This window comes from Hibiscus syriacus, unplaced genomic scaffold, assembly GCF_006381635.1.
Source record: "Hibiscus syriacus cultivar Baekdansim isolate YM2019G1 unplaced genomic scaffold, ASM638163v2 tig00112507_pilon, whole genome shotgun sequence".
Taxonomy (NCBI): domain Eukaryota; kingdom Viridiplantae; phylum Streptophyta; class Magnoliopsida; order Malvales; family Malvaceae; genus Hibiscus; species Hibiscus syriacus.
In genome coordinates this window covers 1,496,383-1,524,273 of record NW_024063351.1, presented here as the reverse complement: position 1 = coordinate 1,524,273, position 27,891 = coordinate 1,496,383, and the positions used below count along the sequence as shown (strand labels likewise).

The 27,891-nt window shown below is 36.4% G+C and overlaps 1 protein-coding gene across 1 annotated transcript; it reads right to left on the bottom strand.

Moving 5' to 3' along the window:
• Positions 1–24,661: 24,661 nt before the first annotated feature.
• LOC120181062 (secoisolariciresinol dehydrogenase-like) lies at positions 24,662–25,488 on the bottom strand (the record flags this gene model as incomplete). The annotated part of the gene is made up of 1 exon (XM_039186286.1): positions 24,662–25,488. A coding segment is annotated over one exon (822 nt), but the record flags the coding sequence as incomplete, so codon positions are not given.
• Positions 25,489–27,891: the final 2,403 nt, after the last annotated feature.

Below are 27,891 nucleotides of genomic sequence, written 5' to 3'. Positions count from 1 at the left end.
TGCCTCCCATGAAGCGCTTTTGTTTAACGTCGTTAGCTTCACGACCTGGTTCAGACTATAGGTTCTCAGAGAAATACTTCTTCCACTTCATGTGCTTTTTCCAACTAAGAACTTCCTTATGAGAAATTCTATGATTGTATAATTCTTTAATTTTTTCATTGTAGAATTTGGCATTATCACATATTTTTCTTCGGATCTTTTTTAGCTTTGAAAGCTTATCTGAAATAATAACCGGTGAAGTAGCATTTTCTCCTTAAAAACGCATTCTTTAAGTGTTTCGGCATTTTTTTCAGTTCTAGCTCAAGTGTATGCAAAACAAAGGCAAAAACTTTAGACCTAGAAAGAATCAATTTTAAATCGGCACAAACTGAAAATATTTTTCCCAACTTCCTGATTTCCTCTTCATGATCTTTTAACTCCCTGCATAAACTAAAGGAAAAATTAGTCCTTAAAAATTCATCAGCCAAATGATCAATTATATCAATAGAATTTATGCTCTCCACTTTGTCAAGATATCTCATTGTCTTATACACATCAAATTGAACGATCTCACCATCGAACTTCATGGTCAAAATCCCGCTTTTTAAGTCAATGTTTGTGTGTGCAGTACTTAGAAAGGGACACCCTAATAGAATATCTGAAGAAGTGCTGGGGTGATCATTCTCCATGTCAATTACATAAAAGTTAGCGGGAAATATTAAGTCGTTTACCTTTACCGACACATTTTCCAAGAGTCCTTTCGGGTAAATGACAGACCTGTCGACAAGCTGAATTGATATTTTTGTATCTTTCGAAGGCTCGTTAGTGATCATATTATAAACAGAGAGATACATCACATTAATCGAAGCGCCAAGATCACATATAGCTCGCTTTATCCCAACTTTACCAATTTTATAGGGTATTGCGAACATATCTTGGTCTTTCAGTTTTGGTGGCAACTTTTGTTGGAATACAACTTAGACAAGTTCTCTTAAATTTACGTTCTTGTTCCCGGTAAGTTTTCTCTTTGTTGTGCAAAGGTCCTTCAGAAAACCAGGCATATCTTGGAACTTTTCAAATAACCTCAAGGAGAGGTATATTGATTTCCACCTTCCGAAGTACATATAGTATTTCCTTTTACTCATCTTGTTTATCCCTTTTTACTAACCTCAATGGAAAAGGTGGTGGCACGTCATAGGGAGATGGGGTTGGATCTGTTTTACTTTTTCTCTCTTTTTTTGGGATCCTGAGTCAACAATCTTCTTTTCTTTTTGGATTGCTTCATCTTCTTGAACAGGTGGTGACCATTGTACCACTCCAAAGAGTGATGGCACTAACATTCTCCCTTGGATTTACCTCAGTTTTATACGAAAGTTTACCTTTTGATTCGAAGCGTCCTACAGTTTGAGCCAGTTGGCTTATCTACTTGTCCATCTCTTGGAAGCGGGCTTCAGTACGAATCTGTAACTTTTCCTAAAAAAGAGCTAATCTTTCAACGATTGATTCTAACATTGATTTTTGTGATCCCTCCATTATGGGTTGTAAGTATTGTTGTAGGGATTATAAGCCCTCTGGGAAGGTGCTGGAAAGTTCCCCACTGCATTAAGTTGAGTAGTTGTGTCATCTTGAATCAGTGGAAAGTCGTTTGTTGGATGATCAAATAATGCACATATTCCACATTATCTGTTAGGGCATATCTTTCCTACAACAAGAGAGTTGACTACTTCAGTTAATTCATCTATCTTACTTTCTACGGAAGATGAACTTATCTCATGAACCCTTCGAGGAGGTTCATTAGTTGGGCGGAACTGTTGAGAATTTACGGCCATCGTGGAAATTAGATCCCTAGCCTCAATAGGAGTCATGTTCACTAAAGCTCCTTCATTGGCAGTATCAATCATCTTCATTTCTAGGGGAGTTAATCCTTTATAAAATTATTGAAGGGGTGTTTGTTCGGTTAACTCATGTTGCGGGCAACTAGCACATAACTTTTTAAATCTCTCACAGTAGTCATAGAGTGACTCTCCCTAGTTGTTTGATTCCAAGTATCCTTCTTCGTAATTCACTTGTTTTCACCGCAGTGAAAAACCTATCAAGAAAAAGTCGAGTCATTTGAGCCCATGTGGTAATAAAATTTGGGGGTAAATAAAATACCACTCCTAAGTCGAATTGGCTAAGGAAAAAAGAAAAGCTCTAAGTTTGATTTGGTCATCAGTAACTCCCTGTGGTTTCATGCTGGAGCAGACCATGTGAAATTCTGTAAAATGTTTATGTGGATTATCGGTTGGTAATCTGCGAAAGGTAGGGAGGAAATGAATTGGGCCAGTTTTTAATTGGAATGGAGTTTCAGCTTGGGGAAAATCAATGCACAAAGGTTCTTGTTCAGTAGGATCCGCGACTAACTCTCTGATAGTAGGATCGACCATCAGAATGGTTATGTATTAACGAATTCACCTAAATTTGATTTTGAACTCAACTTTGGATCTGATTGTTGTCTCCTTCTTTCTCGAAGCATCTGTATGTGAAGTCTCTGAGCTCTGGCTTTGATTTTCAGGTCGTACTCCACTAATTCACCTGAGTTTGTCCTGGTCATAAATAAAAAACAAACAAAAATTAATAACTTTGGCAAAGTCCCCGACAACGGCGCCAATTTGAAAACTATAGTTTTGATGTCAAAATAAATTCCTTATTCTCAATAAATAATGGAAATACGTAGTTAAGAGAAGTAAGGATGATCCACACGGACTTAGAAAATTCCTAAATTTCAGTTTGAATTACCTTGACTAGGCGTTATGTAGTAAATAAAAAAGGGGTTTGGTAAAAATGATTAAATAAAAAAAAGTGATTTAATGTAAAAATAAAGAAAATATAGAATGTAGAGTTGAAAATGAATATGGTAAAAACAACCTTAAGCCTCGCTTTGGCTCAATTTCCTTCGGATCATCGAATTAGATTTTCCCTTCGGGATTTACGTCGGTTACATTGTCTACAAGGGCAATCCTCGTGACTCTTCTTTGTATACCGAATACCCAAGACAATGTTTGATTTCGGATTTGGAAATTGATATGATCAACATCAATTATCATAGATCAATAACCGTTTAAGTTCGTCGAATGTGCTTTCAATAAGTCAATCCTTCCTCCCACATATTTAATTGCAACAACATCTTAACCAAAGTTAATCTTTGATTTTGAAAACTGTTTTGATTTTTGAAAATAAGCGCAAAGATTGAGAGAGATATTTCGAAGTTATTCAGGTGCTTTTCAATTCTCAAGTAGGTATTAAGTCATCGCTTAAGCTCTCGGCTTATGAGAAAAATAGCTAAGCATGACAAAAGTCATACTTAGGATTTTTAAAAATAAAACTTAAAATAAAATAAAAATAAGAACTTGAGAAAATAAGAAAAGAAAGAACTTCATAAAACTAGAAATAAGAAGAAGAGTGAAATCTGAGTTGTGTTTAGGCTTACCCCAAGAGGGTATTTATAGCCTCTAAAATCCTAGAGATAAACATATAAATTAAAATAAAAATAATCATAAAGATAATTCCAAATGTTTTCTAAATTCAAACTTTAAAATTAAAAATAAATCTTTTAAGATATCTCTGCCCGTCCATCTTCCAGAAGGTTCTGACTAAATCTTCTAGAAAACTGCTGCTGAGTAGACCTTTTAGAAATTACTATGTCAGACCGTGTCATGCCCAGATTCATGCCCATGTCTCCAACCTTGACCAAATAATAAAAAAATTGCAGAATGCGCCCTTTTTTACTGCTAATTATGGAAAGTAAGATCATGCACAAAAATAAGCATAATATAACTAAATCAGCAACAATAAATCCATAAGATCGAAGAATTAAAAAGAAAATATTATTGATTTAGAAGGCTCATAAATAAATTAGGGTGACATAAAACTACCCTTGTTTGATGCTGAGGAAACGATTCGGATACCCGAGTTCCTTTAGAAAAGATAGCGGAGTCGAAAGTATAGATTCAGTCTAAATATCCTTAGGTAGTGCGCATGGAACTTTAAACTGACTAGCTAGGGTGCAAGGTCCTACACTCACAAGGGGTGGGCTAGTCGAGGGTGCTTTGAACGATGAAGAGATTATGGGCACTCATCTTCGGTAGACTATAGGGGTGTGTGAGCTCCGAGATGCATAAATCTCTTAGCCACACCATGATGTCTACCATAGTGTAGAGAGTGAGTATGCGGGTATACTCAGTATATTATTTTATCAGTTGGTTGAGCATGTAATGAACCCATGTTAATAGGATTTAGTTGTTAGTGTGGCACTGGGCTAGTTAGCTCAGCATTTGGAATTTGCTTCCTTACGCAGTTTATTAGGTGGAGCACTTGAAGAACTTTTGTGCAATGTAGATCCAAACCCAGACTTTCATAACAGAGTACGTCTCGGGTTTTTTTTAAGGGCATGTATATTTGTAATCGTATTTTGTATAACCGAGTCGTAACTTGTTTTAAATGAATTGTCTATATATTTTGGAAGTATTTATTTTGGGGAGCTCCCCGATTGTAAACTTATTTGTATAAAGGTTAATGTTTATTTATTTATGAGCATTTTTAATGTATGTTTTTCATTCAGTATGTTAAAGAAAATTTTTGGTTAACCACTCTAGTGGTTTCGTGTGGCACTCTCATCGGTCGACTGCGTGTTATACTGATGTAAGATGTTACAGGAATTCCTCATCCGAAGAGCACAGATCTTCGAAAAATGAATGTGTGTTTTGGATACACTAATTCAATTACCTGATTCCCTGCAAAACTCACCAAACACCGCTTTAATTGTTGACACCTGACACCACTCCGCCTCAGCAAACAGGAAAATATCGTTGGCAAAGAACAAGTGCGACAAACACGACCTATTCCTTGAAACGCAAATCGGCTTCCAATGACCTCCCTCAATTCGCTTCGCAATCATCTGGGAAAATACAAAGAACGAAGAGGTACAGGGATAACGGGTCATCCTGACGAAGCCCTCTAGAAGGATTGAATGAATTTGAAAGTTATCCCTTCCATAAAATCCGCATTGAGACTGATCGAACACAAGCCATAATAAGGAACAAAAATTCCCAAGCAATCCCACTGCATGAAGCGTCTCTTCGATATAGTCCCACTCCAAACGATCATATGCCTTTTCGAGATCGACCTTTATAGCCATCTAACTCTTATTACCCGATTTTTTAGCCAAAATGATATTGTCAGTAATTTTCCGACCAAAAACAAAGCTAACTTGATTCTGAGCCACCCAACTCGGAAGGAAAGGTTTTAGATGACAAATTAACATCTTATTCACCGTCTTATACAAAATGTTGCACAAACTAATTGGCTGAAACTAACTCAGAGATGTATGATTGCTAACCTTCGGGATAAAAACCAGCAGAATCTCGTTTACCCATGGTATTGAATTGCGGCCACAACGTAGTGTAACGGCCGCATCGTAATGGTTTTGAAGGTCACCGTGACGCAATATTAACGTAACGCGATAAAATTTTTAGAAGTATTGTGATTTTTGAGGAAGAAATCATACCCGTGACAGCCGCAACACGTTACGTAATGTCTCTAGTATCCGCAACCGCGACATTTGCAACCACAACTGCGACAGATGCCGCAACCGCTATTTTATACTATGCGTTTACCCATTCATCCAACACCCCTTCCTCAAAGAGCTGCTTAACAAAAGAGAAAACAAATTGCCCCATGACACTCCAATTTGTCTGACTGAAGGCCGGAAGGAACCCATCAACTCCTGGGTATTTCAACGGTGCCATACTAAACAGAGCACTTCGAAATTCATCATAGAGATCTTCTGTACAAGTGGTTGAAGCTCATTGTCATTAAAATTTACTTATTTGTAACAATATGTGAGTGATTCCGCTCTGTAGTGAATACATTGTGAAAAAACCCTACGGTAAGGTCTTTAAGTTTAGCGTGGTCACTACACCAAGAGCCATCTGACAATTGCAGCATATTGATTCTATTGTGCTTCCGTCTCACCATTGTCAACCTCTGGAAAAAATTAGTATTTAAGTTGCCTTTTGAGATCCAAATACTATGAACCTTCTGATTCCGAAAGCTCTCTTCCTAAGAAAGGTCCTCCAACTGTATCAGATAATCATCTTCTGAATCATCTATCACCCACTCAATCCCTTTAATACGAGCCAAAAGACTAGTATTTCGTTTACCGATGTACCTAGAAACATCCTTATTCCAACTTCGACTCTTAGATCGGAAGTCCAAAATATTATCACGTATATTCCTTTCATCTTCCAAACATTTTCACAGGTTCAAAAAATCGGAGTGATCACTCCGAGCATCAATATAATGGAAAGGAAGAGACCGTAAAACCAATTGTCAATCACCCACATCATGTAAAAGTGGGTGGTGATCGGATCCCAATCTTTGAAGATGTACCACCTCCGAACAAGGAAAATTAGGAGCCAAAAAGAATTACACACACCTATCGAGCCTTTAGGACTGTGTCCTCCTTTTCTTGTGAACTTAGACCCAATGAACCCCATATCATGTAACACGGAATCAAACATGAAATCACAAAAGCGTTGGCAAACTCACACCCGGTTTTGAGACCCCCTGGCGCTCCGATCGACTGCCAATCACATTGAAATCACCCCAAGCACCTAAGGTTGATTCGACTCGGGTTCTAAAACTTTCAATTCATTCTATAACCTGCCCCTTATTCCCCTATCAGGACTAGCATAGATGCACGTAAGAAAGAAGCCTACACTGTCCGACCCAACATCGCACCAACCATTAATGAACTGCCGAGAGATTGCAAGGACAGTGAACCGAATAGAGTTCTTCCAAAGAATCTAAATACCCCTGAAAAGTCTCTAGCCTCCACTCTGTAAGAGAAATCAAAACCTGATGATACGATCCCAATTATACGTTCCGATATACGATGTTGTCCGATCGTGATTCTAGTAAGAACTTCGCAGTGCTTTGATTGAAGACTGAAAATGTAAAAACAACGTTATAAGAAGAGAAATATGTATATATAAATATGTTTATGAAAGTAATGGAAATGATAGAGTAAAGTTGAAGTGGATTGTAAATGAAAGAAGTGTGGTGGTGATAATGGTTGAATGGATGTAACAAAAATGGTGAAAGATGTTTGTGGTTGGCGTGGAGAATGATAGTAATTCAAAAGATGGATTATGACCCTCTAACTATATATGATTTAGGAACCAACAATATAATAAAGATGGAATCGAAGTGATAGAGGGTGGAATCGTGACTCACTAGCTATAGTAGAGCTAGGAACCAACGCTATAACAAGATGAAATGGATGAAGGCTTCAAGACTGACAAGAAATCGATAGAGTTCTAATCCAAGAACTAAAATGAAAGCAATCTTTCAAAGTATTTTTATAAATCAAATTCTGTGTGAAATGATACCAAAGGTGCTTATTTATAGTATTTCTAAGAAGCATATGAAAAGACTCAAAAGATGATAACATTCTCATCAATTTAGCAATAAAATGCACTTGAATGCTTTGTCTTCTTATCTTGAAAGTTGGATGAATATTCTAGATCATTTTGGGGATGAATCTAGATAATTTGAAGCTGGATATGGCCTTAATTTCATCCAAGAAGGAGGGGTGACTCTTGGGCTGCATTACTTTGCTTGCAAAAGGAAGAAAAGAGGTTAAATGAAGTCATATGATGAATGTGGACATCCTACATGTCCAAATCAGCTTGTCTCTTCAAATTACTTGCTTATTTTATCACTTAATTTGATGATTAAATGAAATAAAATCATCCTTCATTGCTTGTTCCCTTGAGAATATCAGCCTTCAAAAGATGATAAAGGCCTTGAATGCTAAGTTTTGAATGATGGTTATTGCATGTCCCCTTGCTAGAACATGAATGGCCTTCAATAAATGATACGGAACGCTTACTGAATCGGCTAACTCTGATACCAAATGATACGATCCCGATTATATGTTCCGAGTCATATACGATGTTGTCCGATCGTGATTCTAGTAAGAACTTTGCAGTGCTTTGTTTGAAGACTGAAAATGTACAAACAACGTTATCCTTCATGCTTGTTCCTTGAGAAATGATCAGCCTTCAAAAGATGATAAAGGCCTTGAATGCTAAGTTTGAATGATGGTTATTGCATGTCCCCTTGCTAGAACATGAATGGCCTTCAATAAATGATACGGAACGCTTACTGAATCGGCTAACTCTGATACCAAATGATACGATCCCGATTATATGTTCCGAGTCATATACGACGTTGTCCGATCGTGATTCTAGTAAGAACTTTGCAATGCTTTGTTTGAAGACTGAAAATGTACAAACAACGTTATAAGAAGGGAAATATGTATATATAAATATGTGTATGAAAGTAATGGAAATGATACAGTAAAGTTGAAGTGGATTGCAAATGAAAGAAGTGTGGTGGTAATAATGGTTGAATGGATGTAACAAAAATGTGAAGGATGTTTGTGGTTGGCGTGGAGAATGATAGTAATTCAAATGATGGATTGTGACCCTCTAACTATATATGAGTTAGGAACCAACAATATAATAAAGATGGAATAGAAGTGATAGAGGGTGGAACGTGACCCACTAGCTATAGTAGAGCTAGGAACCAACGCTATAACAAGATGAAATGGATGAAGGCTTCAAGACTGACAAGAAACCGAAAGAGTTCTAATCCAAGAACTAAAATGAAAGCAATCTTTCAAAGTATTTTAATAAATCAAATTCTGAGTGAAATGATACCAAAGGCGCCTATTTATAGTATTTCTAAGAAGCATATGAAAATACTCAAAAGATGATAACATTCTCATCAATTTAGCAATAAAATGCACTTGAATGCTTTGTCTTCTTATCTTCAAAGTTGATGAATATTCTAGATCATTTTGGGGATGAATCTAGATAATTTGAAGCTAAATATGGCCTTAATTTCATCCAAGAAGGAGGGTTGACTCTTGGGCTGCATTGCTTTGCTTGCAAATGGAAGAAAAGAGGTTAAATAATTTGATGAATGTGGACATCCTACATGTCCAAATCAGCTTGTCTCTTCAAATTCCTTGCTTATTTTATCACTTAATTTTGTGATTAAATGAAATAAAATCATCCTTCATTGCTTGTTCCCTTGAAGAATATGATCAGCCTTCAAAAGATGATAAAGGCCTTGAATGCTAAGTTTTGAATGATGGTTATTGCATGTCCCCTTGCTTAAACATGAATGGCCTTCAATGGGTGATAACATCAACCTTGAATGCCTTGAATTAGTGAATTAAGATGGCCATAATTTTCTTGTCTCTTGGTAGAAGATGAAAGGACTCTTCCTTGGCTCAAACTCATCAAAATCATCCATGCATAAAATTCCCGTAACAAAATTCTAGCATGCACTGTCTTCAATAAATCAATCATATCTCAAGCTCCCGATATCGGATTGAGGTGATTCAAAAGGTGTTGGAACGCTAAGAGAGAGAAGAATAATGTCCAATTGGTTTCTGGACCCAAAAATGTCTGTATAGATTCCAGAATTAGAAGACATTCCGACTTATATTCTTACATCTGTTGAGACTGTTCAGCTTCCCTCTTGCACCTAAACACAAAGATAAACTTTATTCAATCATAACATGTAAATATGCATGGGATAATTAATAGTTAGTTTGATTAATGAAATAACATTATTCAATGAACTAACTTTATTCAATGAACTAAATGCATGAATGAAGTAGTTTATTAAATAACTAGATGCATAAATAAACTACTTCCCTAAATGAAATACCATCTTAAATGCAATGCATGCTTTAATGAAAAGCACACTTATTAAATGCAATGAATGTCATGCAAATTCATGCAATGAATTATATCATATGATAAGCATATCCTAAGAGGTAAATACAAACATATGATAAAATATAGTGCATAAATGAGCAGGTATAGGATGAAGTAAGATAGAACTCCCTTTGAATCAGCCTTGGTGAACTTCAATGATTTAATCACATCAAGAAGAAAGTTAGGGCTGATTGGGATCACATCACCTGACTTCCTAATAAACTGATCAGCAGCCATTCCATTGATCTGAGGTTCAAAGATAGCCACTAGCTCTCGTGAAATCAGAGTACAGAGCACCCTGAACATTCCAAAAAAAGATCCTAGTCATAAAGAAACAATTTAGTATAAAGATGGCACAACCGCAGTTAAACCTGCATATAATCGTGAGCACACTGCTCAAACATATTATTTTCCCTCTATTGAACCATCTCCTCCACCCTACCAAAGGATCGTGGCTCTCCATGGCTAGGTGATGCGGCCGATTCTTGGGCATATTGTAACTCATCATTCATGGAAGATAACCACTCCGTTACCATCGGCTTATTTGGCACCCTCTCTTCTTTTTTCCATGTTTATACCTTTCTACGAGAGCCCTTGGACCGCCAGTAATCCTTTCCTTGTAACTTTTCGAGAAGAGACCTGTGCCATTCTTTGTGAAATGTGTAGCCCTTGATCCTGAGGAACTCGATTCTCATTGTTTTCCACCACCTGAACAACGATATGCTTATCATGTGCTAACGATGAAGTTACTTGAACAACATTATCCTCTGAAGCAATAGTAGTAAGATTAAGTGGTTGAATCAGAGTCACCTGGACACTTTGTTCAACTTACAGAGATTTCCTTAAATTATTTATTTGTTCCCCTTGTTTGCTACTCTCATCCATCTCACCTGATCGTTGGGCGACCCTAACCGAGTCGAAAGCACCACTTACTCTCCTGCCTTCCTCGCGTTGTCCTTCAGTTGTTTGTTTAGGGCTCGCGTTCTCCTCTTCAGTATGTGATTCAAGAACCGAAAAATGGGAACCAAGTTGTTGCCCAACAATTCGAGTATCTACCTTGTCAGTACCACTTTTACGACCTGCTGGGTTCTTTTTCCACTTGACAACCTGCATCCATGGCCCGTACGGGTTAACCTCCGTTATCCTCACTCTATCCTCCTCTACATCCACAGCCGTGACAGAAGAGCAGACCCCATAATGTTCTTGCACATGCCCATACTTCCCACAAGCATAGTAGATAACCGATAAACCTTCATATTCTAGTAGTTGCTTATGACCATCAAATATCAATATTAATGCCAGAAACGAGCGGCTTCTCCAAATCAACAATAATGGTGAGCCTCCCAACCATCTTCTACTACCATCCTCAGTATTATTTATAATCAACTCGAACCACCTTACCAATTGCTCTAGCCATATAGCGGAACAAGCTTCTTGTATAGTAACTATAGGGTAACCCTGGCAGGCGACACCAAACCATTATTTTTGTAGGATGATCAGCCGCAGTGGAGAAAGATCTACTCCAAGGTTGAACGGTAAGGTAAGAATCGTAGATAATCCAAGGACTCCAAATAAAACGTGGTTATAATCCTCTTCATCGGCAAAACGCATAATATAATACTCATTATCCAGGTTGATCAAATTAATTTCCCCTGAGGAGTCCAAAGCATTTTTTATTTTGTTTATTAGCGCTCTATATCCAATGAACTTCCCAAAAACCGAACAACTAACGAATTCGCAAGCTTAGCATCAATAACATCATGTACACGCCCTGAGAATTTAATTTTAGGATACGACCCCTGGAACCAATTCAACGTCCTCCGGCATGACGTCCAAATCCAGATCATTAATCAAAGCTGGAAAACCCTACCGCTTTCTTCGCTCCTGTCATCGATCTACAGCCTTCCGACAATCTTGGGGGTTGGCCTTCGGACAGTTCGCTAGGCGGGGATCTCAGTAGGCTGTGACCATGTGTGATCAGGCGGTTTCACATGAGACGCTGGGGATGTCAATTGGTGAGGAAATGAGGGGAGATTTAGCAACCTCCCAAAGTAAGGTTCTTAGAGTTAGGGTTAGCCCTATCTTGTCGATTCTTGGTGTGAAGGATAGTGATTCTGTTATGGTTGATACTACGATGGGGGCTGAGGATATGGAGATTTCTTCTAGGGAGAGTGTCTTCCTTGCGAAGGGTGCAAGTTTGAAAACCCAAAACCATGTTAATCCTTCTTCGGTGTTGAATGTAAAACCGTATAGTTTTTCCTTGGAATTTTTCCTTCTTGTATATTTTTCTTTCTCGTGTTTGGAAGTTTCGTTCTATTTCTTCATGATGGGAAAGGTTGCTGAGCAACACATAGATCTCGGTGATTCCTCAAGTAGTGTATGATTGTTCACGAACAAGAAAGTAAACATATTGCTTGATGAGATGAATTTCTTGTCGTGGAAACAGCAAGTGATTCTGACGGTTCGCAGTCATCACCTGGAGAGACTTCTCTCTGGTGAATTGCAACCCCCACCAGAAAGAATCAGAAACAGTGAAGGTAATATGGTTGTTAATGAAGAGTATGAAATATTTGTAGCACAAGATAGTTCTTTGGCTTCTTGGTTGCTTTCAACCATTAGTGATCCCATGCTTCCCCAGTTTGTGGGTACTGAGACAGCAACTGAGATTTGGGCGACGGTTCTGAAGTTCTTCGCGAATCGCACCACCACGAGTGTGATGAGCCTCCATTGTAAACTGCGGTCCATCAAGAAAGGGGATGAAAGCATGCACGTGTATCTTACTAAGATCAAAGAAGTCTGTGATGCATTAGCTGCCTCCGGAAGTGCGATCTCTGATCTTGAGCAAATCGCCACCATTCTTGGAGGGCTTCCGTTTGAGTATCAACTAGGGTATCAAATTGCAGACCGAAAACGTGATAGCAGCAATGATATTGCGGTAGCGTCGCATTCCAAAACCGGTTTTCAAGATTTTTGCGGTGAGTCACAGATTCACACCAATCTCGAAATGTCGTGCCACAATTTAACGGGAAATGATCGATTGTTTTTATCAAATTACGAACCTAAAACGTGATAGCAGTCGTGATATTACGGTAGCGCTACAGTCCGAACCCGGTTTCAAAAATTTTTGCGGTGGGTCATAGATTTACACCAATCTCATAATGTTACGCCCATAATTTAATGGGAAAACGGTCGATTGTGCCGATAACAGAACACAACACATAGATTTACACCAATCTCATAATGTTACGCCCATAATTTAATGGGAAAACGGTCGATTGTGCCGATAACAGAACACAACATCAGTGATTCCAATTTCCAACCGCAATTTTTTTTTGTTTCAAAAAATGAAAGGTCATGGGAGGAAGAAGGGGAGGGAGAATTGAGAGTGAAAGCATAATTTTTTTTTTCAGACAATGAAATTGGGGGAAGAGGAAGGGGAGGATTGCTTTTATTTTTTTTAATAATTTTTAAAATATAATTTTAAAATATATATTAATTTGACATCTATTCCACTTTTAGAATTTTTAATTTAATCCCTAGTTTAAAATTTAAACTTTATTTTTTATTTAATTTAGTCTTAATTTTAGTAATCTAAATTTTTACAATTTAAATTTTATAATTTTATTTTAATTATATTTAATTTAGTCATTTTAGGGTAAGTTGTGCGGCATTTAAAAAAATTTACGACTGCGATACCCGCAATGACATTCGTTATGTCCGCAATCGTGATAAACGCGACGCGAGCGTAAACGTGGCCACGGATGCTATTTAAAACCCTGGTATCAACCATTTGTGACTGTTATCACTGCCAGTAAAGATAGGTTTTCCTTAGATGGTGTGAAGTCTGTGCTTGTTGATGCTGAGGCACAATTGAAAGGATTTCATGCTCAAGCACATTTGCCTATAAGTTCTAATGTAACGCAGGTTCAAAACAATACCTCTAATACGGGTCGATCTAATCACTACAGTCGATAACCATTATCTGGTGGAAGGTCTGGTGGCCGTGGACATGGGCGTGCCAGAATTCAGTGTCAATTATGCGGGAAAACTGGTCACTCGGTTGAAACATTTTCAACCGTTTTCAGGCGTTTTAGCTAACTGAAATTACTCGCCTACTGCTCATGTTAGTTTTGATGCAGGAAATGAGTATAATGCGTGCAATAGTAGTTCCCAACCCCAAGCTCATGTAGATTCTACAACCTCAGATCGTTGGGTGGTGGATTAGGGAGCAACGCATCATGTGGCTCCAAATGCGTCAAAGATGGTCAATAGCTTAGATTATATGGGTCAAGGTAATCTGGTTGTAGGCAATGGGCATGAATTGAATATTTGTAAAGTTGGTAATTGAATGGTTCCAACTAAGTCACGTACTTTAATTCTTCATGATTTGCTTCACATACCTTCAGTTACTAAGAACCTTTTGTCTGTCTCGAAGTTTGCTAGAGACAATGCTGTGTATTTCGAGTTCCATGCTAGAAGGTGCTTGGTTAAAGATGAGAAGACTGGTGAGGTACTTTTACAAGGACAAGAGAATAAAGGGTTGTATCACTTTGCTGCTGAGGTAGATCGTGGGCATGTTTCGAAGAACTGTACTCCGGTTGAAATAACTGTTGTTAGTAGTACTAGTAGTAATGAGTCATATGAACTTTGGCATATGCTGCTCGGGCACCCTGCCCATGCCTCGCTCATTCAAGCTTGTAAGCAAATTGGAGTTGCTTTTCCTTTGCAGATGAAGCTATGGACATGTCATGTTCCCATGTTCAAGAGCAGTTTGGAAATAATGAAAGTCAACAAATTGCAGCTTTAGAAACGTTTTGGAATAATGAAGGTCAACAAACTGCTGCTTTAGAAACTGACGTGCATGACTAGGCTGAGGACTTATTGCAATTAGGAGCGATAGCTCACGAGGAACCCCGTGACACACATCAAGAAGTCTCGAGATCTACAACTATTCTTGCAACACCTGTTGTTCATAACATGATAACTCGTAGTAAACGGGGGTGTTCAAACCTAAGATATACATGATTTCACATGAAGAAGAAGAGGTGGAACCTAGTTCGATACATGAGGCTCTGCAATCACCCAAGTGGAAAGAAGCAGTCCTTGTAGAATATGAAGCACTTAAAAAGAATAATACATGGTCTTTGGTTAGCCTGCCTCAAGGAAGGTCGATGGTGGGCTGTAAATGGCTTTTTAGAATCAAAAGAAATGCTGATGGCTCGATTCAAAAATACAAAGCGAGACTTGTCGCTAAAGGATTCTCACAGGTCCCTAGTGTTGCTGAAGACGGCTATCGGATAGAGCAAAATCGCAACTGATAATTAAGAAAATAAAAATGAAGATAAAAGAGATACAAAATTTAAGTGGAAAACCCCTGAATAATATAGGGTAAAAACCACGGGCAACGGTAGAAGAATTTCACTATGAGAAAATAGGAATTACAACCTCTCTCGATCTACCAAGGAGAAAACAATGATAATTCTCTCTAGATAAAAAGAAGAAAACAACTCTCAAGAAACTCTCTAAAATCTCTCTAGTATTGGAAGAAAGCTAGAATGCTTTGGGATGATTTTGAAGCTAAATGAGCTAGGGTATTTATAGTTGAAACTTAAGGACTAATCTTATAAATACCCTAAATTACAATAACTAAAATTAATTATCCCATTACCCAATTTCAACAAAAATTAGGAGCCTAATTTTTGACTTTGACAAAGCACCATTTGGTGCCTAAATTATTTAACTTTTAACAATCTCCCACTTGAAGATTTGATTGGAATAATCATATCTTCACACCTTTCTTTCTACCTTGTACCTTCATGTTGCTTACGTTTCTGACAGCCACAAGAGGATCGACACCAGGTAAATTTATCAGCATTGATTGCCTTCGTCATGAAATATGCTATGTTGTCTTTGGTATGGATCTTCTGCATATCTACCGTTCCTTCTTCCACCTTTTCACAAATGAAATGGTATTGAACTCGTATGTGCTTTGTCCTTGAATGAAATGCTGGATTCCTTGCTAGATGCAAGGCGCTTTGACTGTCACAAAATAGAGAGACATACTCTTGATTGTGCCCAAGCTCCTCCAATAGCATCTTGAACCAAATTGCTTCTTTACTGGCTTTTGTAGCTGCTACATATTCTGCCTCTGTTGTGGACGTAGCCACAACTAACTGCAATTTTGAAACCCTCTTACAGCTCCACCAGCAATTTTGAACACATATCATGTAGTAGATTTGCTTTTATCCAAATCCCATGCATAGTCAGAATCTACATAACCATGATTAGTAAGTTTGATCCTCCGTAACATAATGCAACATTTGAGGTCCTTTGATGTATCTGAGGATCCTCTTTACAATATTCCAATGCTCTTTGCCTGGATTCGCCATGTACCGACTAACCACTCCCACTGCTTGTGCAATGTCTGGTCTTGTGCATATCATAGCGAATATTAAACTTCCCACTACTGATGCATACGGTACTCGACATCTCCATCAATAGGAAGAGGGTAGAAATTGACTTACAATCTTGCATGTTGAATCGTGACAGATCTTCTTCAAGTAATTCTTTTGTGAAAGCCAAATCTTCCTATTACTTCTGTCTCGGTGAATTTGCATCCCTAGAATCTTGTTTGCTGATCCCAAGTCCTTCATTTCAAATTCCCTAGCCAGTTGTGCCTTCAATTCTTCAATATAATCTTTGTTGGGTCCTGCAACCAACATGTCATCCACATACAACAGCAATATAACAAAATCGTTATCACCAGACCTCTTAAAATAAGCACAAGGGCCTGCATTAACTCTGTGTGTAATCCAAGGCACATAATGAAGGAATCAAATCTTTATACCAACACCTCGGCGCCTGCTTTAGACCGTACAGAGATTTGTTCAACCTACAAACCAAGTTCTTCTTTTCTTTTTCTTCAAAACCTTCAGGCTAGAGCATGTAAATCTCTTCTTCAAGATTTCCATGAAGAACAACTGTTTTAACATCTAGCTGCTCTAGATGTACGTTCAATGTAGCACACATTGCCAAAACTACTCGAACTTTTGTTAGTCGAACCACAGGAGAAAATATTTCATTGAAATCAATACCTTCCTTTTTAGCATATCCTTTGACCACCAGTCTTGCACGATACCTCTCAACTTGATCGTCACCGTTTCGCTTGATTTTGAAGACCCATTTGTTACCAATTGGCTTCCTTCCTTGTGGTAGTGACACAAGGTCCCATGTATTATTTTTATGAAGGGCTTCGATTTCTTCTTACATCGTCATCATCCACAGTGAAGCATCTGAGCTGTTTATTGCCTCTTGGTATGTTGATGGCTCACCGTCCTCTATTAAAAGATAATATGCAATATTACGTTCTATAACATAATCTGAGTGCCAATTGAGACGTCTTCTCACACGATCTGATTGACGAGTTGTTGGAGCTTCAGAATTCTCTAATTCTTGTTCATCTTGTGATGGTTCTTCTTCAGAAGAATCTCCTTGTTTAACCTCATTTTCCACATATATCTTTGTAGTCTCTGACTTTTCAGCGCTATCATCATCTTCTTTTCTTTATAGCTTGTCTTCTACAAAGATAACATCCCTGCTGATGATCACTTTGCGGGCAGTGGGATCCCACAAGCGATACCCCTTTACTCCATCAGCATACCCCAAGAATTTGCATTTCCTGAATTTTGGATCCAACTTTGAAATTTCTTGGGAGTTGTACATCACGTACACTATACTTCCAAATACATGGAGGTTTGAATAATCAGCTGGTTTTCCAGTCCACATCTCCATTGGTGTCTTCAGCTCTATTGCAGTCGATGGAGCTCGATTCACCAAATAACAGGCGGTATTGACTGCTTCTGCCCAGAATGATTTTTCTAGGCCTGCATCCCTCAACATTGCTCTTGTTCTTTCTAACAAGGTTCTATTCATCCACTCTGCCACTCCATTTTGTTTAGGAGTGTTCGCCACTGTGAACTGTCTTTTGATGCCTTCTTTCCTGTAAAAGTCATCAAATTCTTCGCTTGTGTATTCTCCTCCATTATCTATTCTGAAACACTTGATCTTATTTCCAGAATCAAGTTCCACTCGCGCTTTGAAGTTTTTTGAAAGTTGAAAACACGTCTGACTTTTTCTTAATAGGGTGCACCCAACAGCTCCTGGAGTAGTCATCAATAAATGAGACAAAGTATTTTGCTCCACCTAGGGACGTTACTGGTGCTTGTCATACGTCAGAGTGAACCAATTCTAGAACACTTTTGCCTCTAGAATTTGATGTGTTGAATTTCAACTGGTGTTGTTTACTTGTTATGCAATGCTCATATAAAGGAAGTGATACCTTTGTTAAGCCTGGAAGTAGCTTTTGCTCCACAAAGACTTTCATTCCTTGTTCTGACCTGTGTCCAAGTTTCTGATGCCATAGCATTGTCGAATCTGAACTACATGAGGCAACAGAGGCTTCTGCTTCTACCAAAGTCTCTCCCTTCAGCATGTACAAGTTTGCAGCTATTTTTCTGCCTTTCAGCACCACAAGCGCTCCACGGAACACCTTCATGATTCATTTCCGTTTTCAATCTCCTTGCATTATCCAACAATCCGTTGGATAATAAATTTTTCTTCAGGCCTTTCACGTGCCGCACATCTCGAACAACTTTAATTGTTCCGTCATACATCTTCAATTTGATGGTTCCCACGCCAACGATCTCTAAGGCATGATCATTGCAACTATAAACAGATCCTCCTGAGACAGGTTCATAATGATGTAACCATCCTCTTCTTGAGGTCATGTGATATGTTGCTCCCGAATCAATGAGCCATATATCTGCAAATCGTTTTCTTCCTTCCACGGTGGTTGACGCTTCACAGCATAGAGAATCTCCATCATCTGAATTGTTTGCGGTATTGCCTTGTGGATTGGAGTTTTTATTTAGACTCCAATAATCCTTCTTCAAGTCACCCTTCTTTCCACAGTTGTAGCACTTTAAATTCTTCTTGCTCCTCGACTTTGATCTACCATGTTTGTGACTGTTGCTTTGGCCACGTTCTGTTGATCTCCCTCTCGTCGTTGTCAACGCTTCTGCTTGTTGCAGATTTACTTGTCTGTCTTCCTTGTTCTTGCGTCGATTTTCTTCTTGTAGAACAGCAGCTGCAACGTCATCGAAGACTAGACTGGTGACATTATTGTTTGTCAAGTTGATGATGAGTTGATCATACGAATCCGGTAGACTTTGAAGTAGAAGTTCAGCACGTTCTTGTTCTACTATTTTACAGCTTAAGGATGTAAGCTGAGAAAATAAAGTGTTTAGTGTGTTTATGTGCTCCATCACTGAAGTAGATTCTGACATCCGAAGAGTGTACAATTTCCTCTTAAGGAAAATTTTATTGTGCAACTATGTGGCCTCGTACAATTTGGTGAGATGATCCCATATCTCCTTAGTTGTCTTCTTCTCCTCGGTGCTTGACAATACTTCATCTGCTAATGCTAGATGAAAGTTTGCCATAGCATTTCCGTCCATCTCGTTCCATTTGTTGTCATCTGCGAAATCCATCGGCCTTTCATTGATAGCCGCTAAACACCCGTCTTTCCTCAGGATGGCCTTCATCTTCAATTTCCACAGTGAGAAATTTCTCCCATTGAATTTTTCAATATCAAATTTTGTTGCCATAACTTCTATTATTGATAGCTCCCACTATTTCACTATCGTAAATAGTTCTCTAGAACCTCAAAGAATGGGTAATACCTTCTTATTTTCTTATGTTGGAGGATCCACCTTTTGGTGGAAACCACAAAGACAATAAACAGATATTACACACTCAAATCTGGCTCTGATACCAATTGTTGCGGAAGACGGCTATCAGATAGAGCAAAATCGTAACTGATAATTTGAGAAAATAAAAATGAAGATAAAAGAGACACAAAATTTACGTGGAAAACCTCTGAATAATATAGGGTAAAAACCACGGGCAACGGTAGAAGAATTTCACTATGAGAAAATAGGAATTACAACCTCTCTCGATCTACCAAGGAGAAAACAATGATAATTCTCTCTAGATAAAAAGGAGAAAATAACTCTCAAGAAACTCTCTAAAATCTCTCTAGTATTGGAAGAAAGCTAGAATGCTTTGGGATGATTTTGAAGCTAAAGAGCTAGGGTATTTATAGTTGAAACTTAAGGACTAATCTTATAAATACCCTAAATTACAATGACTAAAATTAATTATCCCATTACCCAATTTCAACAAAAATTAGGTGCCTAATTTTTTACTTTGACAAAGCACCATTTGGTGCCTAAATTATTTAACTTTTAACACCTAGTCAGGACTTCCAAGATACCTTCAGTCTCGTGGTTAAAACTTCAACAATTAATGTTGTTCTTACTCTTACTGCTAGAAATAAATGGGAGTTACGGCAAGTCAACGTGAATAATGCCTTTTTAAACGGTAATCTTCATGAAGAGGTGTTTATGGAACAACCACATGGGTTTGAAAAGAAGGCAGTTTATGGTTCCATGATGGTATGCAGGTTACAAAAAGCACTATACGGTCTAAGGCGGTCACCACGTAATTGGTATGCCAAGCTATGTGACTATCTGATTCGAATAGGGTTTTAAAGTTCCCGAGCAGATAGTTCATTGTTTATGAATGACACGGGGCAAGTCATATACGTTCTTATATATGTAGATGACATAATCATTGCTGGAAGCTCAAGTCGAGAAATTGAACGTGTGGTTCAGCTTCTTGGTACGGAATTATCCTTAAAAGACTTAGGACAGCTCGGTTTTTCCCTTGGAATTGAAGTTAAGGCATATAGGAAGTGTGATTTTCTTAGCCAAAAGAAGTATGTAATGGAGTTGTTGGCTAAGATGCGTTTGAGCTTCTACTTCTACTCCTATGATAGCCTCTCTTATGCTCACCAAAGATGCTGGGAATACGTTGACTGATGCAAAGGAGTACCGTAACTTGGTAGGTTCGTTATTTTATGCTTGTCACACTAGGCCAAATATAGCATACAGTGTGAACAAGTTGGCTCAATTCATGCACAATCCATGTGAACAACACTTGACTGCAGCGAAGAGAGTGTTACGTTACTTGAATGGCACACTGGAATATGGCTTAATGATCACCTACAGAACATATATTTTTCAGATTACTGTCTTGCAGATGCAAAATGGGGAGGTAGCATTGATGACAGATAGTCAATCTCAAGCAATTGTGTTTTTCTAGGATTGATCTTGGTCATGTGGGGTTCGAAGAAGCAAAAGACGGTGTTGAGGTCAACAACCGAAGCGGAATATCGAAGCTTGGCAGATGTAGCATCAGATATAACTTGGTTAGATGCTTTGTTAGGTGACACGAGGATCAAACTAGATGCTATACCCGTAATTTGGAGTGACAACTCAAGCGCAATAGCGATGAGTGAGAATTCGGTGTACCACTAAAAAACAAAACATGTAGAGCTTGATATTCATTTCATTCGTGAAAAAAGTTGCAACCGAAAAGCATTGTCAAAAGACTATTTCATGATGTTTCGAGAAAAGCTTGGAGTTGTTTCACTTGAAGAGGTGAAAAAGAGTGGAAAAGTAAGGAGCATGTTGAATTTAAAACCCATAATACAAAATTACGGCCGCAACGTAACGCCCATATCATAACGTTTTTTAAGGTTACCGTGATGCAATATCGACGCAACGCGATAAGGGGACCGCAGAACGATTGTTGTGGTAAAAAACTTTTACGTAACACCACAACACGCTATAAATTGCGTCGTAACACCACAACAAACTTTAAATTATCTGAAATATAAAGTTACATAGATGAATTGTTATAATTTAATTCTTAAAATTGAATTATAAATATATATCATTAATAATATTGTAATAGTTATTTTAAAATTAATTACTTAAATTTGAATTAATTAAATTATTTATTAGTGTTATTTAAAAATTAAATTAATTAAAATTAAATTAAAATTTTCTCATATATAAAATTAACGTGATTAATTTTAAATTAAATTTGTATATTAACATTAAATATCATAATTATATGTTTATTTATTATTATATAAATATTGTATAAGAGAGGAATTCACTTTATAATATTATAATATTATATGTATTTTTATCTATTTACTATGAAACTATAAAATTTTATCTAATATATAATATAAATAATAAATAAATAACATTATAAATAAAATAAGAAAAGGAATATATTCCTTGACAAAATAAAAAAATGATGGTGTGCTCGTGCAAAGGCAGAGACGCAGAAAAACAAATAATTAATAGACATGGTTATATAATTTGGGATCAAACAAATACAAATAAATAAATAATATTATAAAAAATAAAAAATATTCATTGATAGTGTGTGTGTAAGAGACAAAAAAAAAAGTAATAGTGTGTGTGATGAAGATGGTGATAATGAAACTACGTACCAACCAGAATATGAACACATTTATTTTATTTTTTTTCATGTAGATCAAGATACGTCCTGATATCCTGACGATGATAATTCAGGTTTATATAGAATAAATACATCACAAAATAGAAGAGATGATGATGGTAGAACTCATAGGAAGATGGGAGAACACTTTTTATGGTTAATTTGCAGGTTCATCATCATACAGTTCAGCTATAAATGATAATGAAATTAGTGAATCATATCATGGTTCTCATTTTTACTAATCAAATTCATGTTATCCACCTTACCTTGAACAAAATCCAAGTTATGAATTTTTTTGTCATTATTTATCATACAATATGTTTCTTACCAATGATGTATCTTATGATGCACATAATGTGATGTCTTCTTCACATTGAATATGAATGAATCAAAATCAAGACAAAGACGAAGATGAAAATGCTTTAGATCCATCACGCCATTTATTTTGGTGTGAACTGTAAAATATATAATTTTTATATTTGTAGTTATGTATTTTTTTTCTAAGTTATGTAAAATGAACATTTTTATGTTACGATATAAAAAATTTGATATGATTTTAGTAACATTGTTTACATGTTATTCATTAACCTTATAATTGTTATTGCCCATTATCTAGTATAATAGCACTTTTATGATTTATATTTGTTTTAATAAATTTTATCTATGAAATTAAATGTTTATTTATAAAATAAAATATTAAAAGAGTATATTAATATTAGTATATTAAAATATAACTGTAAAATGTATAAATATAATTTTAGACGTATTGTGATTTTTGAGGAAGAGATCACGCCGCGGCAGCCGCAACTCGTTACGTAACGTCCGTAGCATCTAACACCGCGACATTGCAACTGCATCCGTAACAAAATCTACAACAGTAATTTGATACTATGGAAAACCGTATACGGCTAGCTGCCAACTCAGCAGCTTCAGTCAGTTACGTATCTGACTTTTATCAAGTTGTTATGAGGTGATTATTCAGGCTGTTGTAATATCCTTTGTATAAATACAGCAGCTCATGAATAAAGGATGAACTTACTCTTTTACTCTTCTGAGAAAATATCAGTTTAGTGTTTTTCAACAGTCGGCGCCACACACAACAGCGTATAAGCCATCGTTCAGAGACATGGTCAAAGATATGAAAAAAATATTACTAATGCTACGAAAATAATAACAAAAAATAATTGAATACATAAAATAAAATAATCTAATTACTGTTAAAGACAGTGCACTATATATTTGTATACTGTTATTTTACACTTTTTTCCCCTGAAACACTTCAATATTTTAAGGCTTAAAAAATTAAGTGTTTAAATTTTATCACCAAAAAAATGTTTTAGTACCTAATCAATTTTTTTGTTTAAAATAGGTGTCTAATATTTTCTCTGTTACACTTTTAGGTGTTCGGTTCGTCAACCACCTTTAAATTTGGCCATTAAGTAACATGTATCGCATTTGATAATTTTAGAAATTTTATTTAAAATAAAAATAATATATATATATATACATTAGAAAACCTAATTTTTTTCAAATCTTAAAAAAACCCAAACTTTAAAAATTTTAATTTTAATCCTTTTGCCACCACCAGTTGCCATCAACACCCTCAATCAATCAAACACTAAACAACATGTGCCCGGCTAGTCACCCTCGACCAAAAGCCCCATACTTTCGCCACCAATCGAATACCCAAAAACGACGTAAATGAAAATTTTTGTTTTAGAATTTTGAATCCATAAAAATCCGTTAGATCAATCGTGTTAATCGACCATTTGATTAGATGTGATGGTCAGTCATTTGCTGTTTGGTCGGGTGTGGCAGGGGAGGAGGAAAAGGGAGACATGGTCAAAGATATGAAAAAAATATTACTAATGCTACGAAAATAATAACAAAAAATAATTGAATACATAAAATAAAATAATCTAATTACTGTTAAAGACGGTGCACTATATATTTGTATACTGTTATTTTAAACTTTTTTCCCTGAAACACTTCAATATTTTAAGGCTTAAATAAAAAATAAGTGTTTAAATTTTATCATCAAAAAAAGTTTTAGTACCTAAACAATTTTTTATTAAAATATTTTTTAAAATTAAAAAATAATAAAACGTGACATGCGTCACTTGGTTGAGATTTTTAACGGTGGTTAACGTCTGGACATCTAAAATGATAACGGAGAAAATGTCATGCATTTATTTTTAACGAAAAATTCTTTAGAAACTAAAATGTTTTTCGATGCAAATAAAATACTTATTTTTTTGATGTTCAAGCAATCAATAATTGTTAATTATTTTATTATTAATTTTAACCATTTCAAAAAGTACATCCATCATTTCTTCTCTTGACTAGCAGACATTACTTCTAAATATTTATTCATACAACTCTAATTGAAAGCTAATTAAAAGAAGACTTGTACTCAAGAGTCGTTCGGGTATTGAAACATTTGGAACGATGGATTGACAACACTAAACCCTCCATCTATGAACAGATTATGCCCACTAATATATCTTCCCTCTTCACTTGCTAGGTAAAGTGCTGCATTTGCTACATCTTCAGCTTTAAGATACACACCCTTAAGGTTAGCCAACATACTCATCACTTTCTCGAGCTCCTCGTCGTCTTTAGCCCCGGTGAATCCCGTCGTTAAAGACGTCGCAAGAGCGTAGGGAGACAAACAGTTAACTCGGATCCCAAATTGCCCGAGCTCAACTGCCGTATTCCTGGTGTGTCCCAGCACCGCGTGCTTCGAAGCGCAATACGCATGCGATGCAGCAGCACCTAGTATGGAGGCTACACTCGACGTCAAAATTATGCTACCACTTCGGGTGGGAACCATGACCCTGGCTGCGTGCTTGATTCCTAGGAAAACACCGGTTACATTAACACTTAGAACACGTTCAAAATCGGATTTCTCGTTGTCGATTATGCGAGCCTTGTTGGCATCGACGATGCCGGCGTTGTTGAACATGATGTCCAGCTTTCCATGAGTGGCGACAGCTTTGTCAACGGCACTTTTGATTTGGTCTTCATTAGTGACGTTGCAATGGACGTAGGAACAGTTTGAGTGCCCTATGTCCTCACAAACTGAATGTCCCAGATCATCTTGGATATCAGCAATTACAACTTTGGCCCCATGGTGTGCAAACACTTTAGCAGTGCATTGTCCTATCCCATTGGCTCCTCCTGTAATTAGAGCTACCTTCCCTTCTACCTGCACTTGATGGTTCAATAGCAATAAGATGAATTAAATTAAGTGTTGTACTTGAGGTTTATAAATATATATATATATATATATATATATGCTTCATATTCTCTAACTCCATAATTAAAAAAATACAATATTTTTACCTAGATGGATCCGATAATAGGGATCTAATTTCATCCGGATCCGATTGGTTTCAACCCGTCCAGAACCAATCGAGTCAACTTTTATTTTTAAAATTAAGGTTCAGGTTAGATCTAGTTTCTTTAAGGGTGTGGTCTAGTGGATTTTGAGTTTAGGGAGATAAAAACCTAATTTGACTCAACTCAACATAATATTATATTTATCCTTTATATATTTATGAATAATTATAATAATACTCCATTTTATTATTTTTTTCCCAACTAAATCCTAGTTTTACCTAATAAAATGAATATGTATGTATATTTCAGTTGAGTCAGGTCGAATTTAAGTTTTAACGTAAAAATCGGATCGAATGGGCTCTTCCTAGACCTAGGTCGGGGCGGGGAGGGTTAATGGTTTCAACTTTCGGGTCGGGAGGGTTTCAGTTCAAAAACATAAAAAATAGTGCAGAAAATACATAAGGACGGTGGGAGCTACAATATTGCAAAACTGCAAAGAACAAAGAGCTTCAGCTGGTTCACATCTTTACCAAGCCAAAACCATCAAATCTAAACTACAGGAACAGATTAACATCTACAAATGAGAATTTGATAACAAAAGGGAAATTAGATTAGTTTTTGAAGTCTTCATCTGATGACCATCTCAGTACTCAAAGAACAAATAAGATTACAAATTAAGATATAGATATAATAAAAAAATGAAACTGAAAGTAAGAGAAACTCTCACCTTTTGTGAGTGCTGAGATTAAAGATGAAGCAGCTGCCATGGGCTACAATTCCTTGACAATGAAACTGAAGGGGCCGGCTACTTATAAGACTTCATCGCCTGCTTGTGATCTTTTAATAGTATTGGCAGAGCAACAAGGAAAGATGCATATTTTCATAAAAGAACAATTTATTTCCTTTTTTCCTAAAATTATCTCCAAAAGTAGGTATACAATTTTCTAAAGTTACTACTAATTTAAGGGTAAACCATAAATTTTATCAATTAATTTTTTCACTCTTATTTTAGTCACTGAAGTTTAAAAAATTATAAGTTACTCGCTAGAATTTCAATTTGCTCCTATTTTGATCACTCCATTGTTAAATACAAGAATGACTAGACATTTTTCTTTTAAAAAATTATGAAATGTCTCCAAAACTTTCTTCATTTTTGTGAAAATCTCCAATTTTGAATTCTCTTTGATTTGTTAATGATGAAGCATCTTGATTCTCAATTGATGAGATTTTTATATTATAGATTAAAGTGGTTTAGAGTTTCATAAGTTTTGGGTTTAGGGTTGAATTCCATGAGATTATAAGTGACATAAGTAAAATCTAAACTTATGGAATGGTAGGAGACAATGAGACTAGTTCGTCGATATCTTCAGTGGTTGGAGAAGACGTTGGAGAATTATAATTTCAACGCAGACGTGAAAGAACTTAGACAAGGATGAAATTGTAAAACTTTAATCTTAAAGGAAGAAAATAAAATCAAAAAGAAAAGGAAATGAAAAAGAGAAAGAGAAAGATTATGTGGATGACATATAGAAAAATCAGTCCATATCAGTATATATTCATGCTGTCATGTTATTCTTCTATTTCTAATCTAATGGCCGAGTAATGAAAATATGACCAAATTGAAAATTTAATCAGTAAAGTAAAAACAATAAGCTTTAATAAATAAAACAGAAATAAAAATAAAGTTGAATGATGAAATTTATAATTTATTATTATGTTAAAGATTTTACATTGTAAAACATTATTCTAAAGGCAAGCAGTGCAACATTTCATAATGAGAAAATAACTTCAGTGACCGAAAGTGTCTTATAATATACTATTTTAACCAATTTTTTTTGGATTTGCGAAAATAACCAACAAATTCACAACACGAACTCCAATTTTGCAACACAGTTTCCAAATTTGCAACGCGAATTTGGAATTCGCAATTCGATTTCTGAATTTGCAATGCGAATTTCTTTTACGCAACGCGATTTTCAAATTCGCAACACGAACTCCAATTTCGCAACGCGAATTTGGTATTCGAAATACGGAATTTTAAATTCGCAACTCGATTTTTGAATTCGCAACGCGGTTTTTAAATTCGCAACACAAGTTTCCTTTTCGTAACAAGATTTTCTAATTCGCAACATGAATTTTATTTTCGCAACTCGATTTTTGAATTCGCAACACGAATTTTAATTTCGCAACAGCTTTTATTTTCGGAACACAAATGTTTTGGGTATATAAACTACGCAACAGCAACAACTCATAACCTAAATCCCTAAATTACAACTCATTCCATCTCCATCTCTCA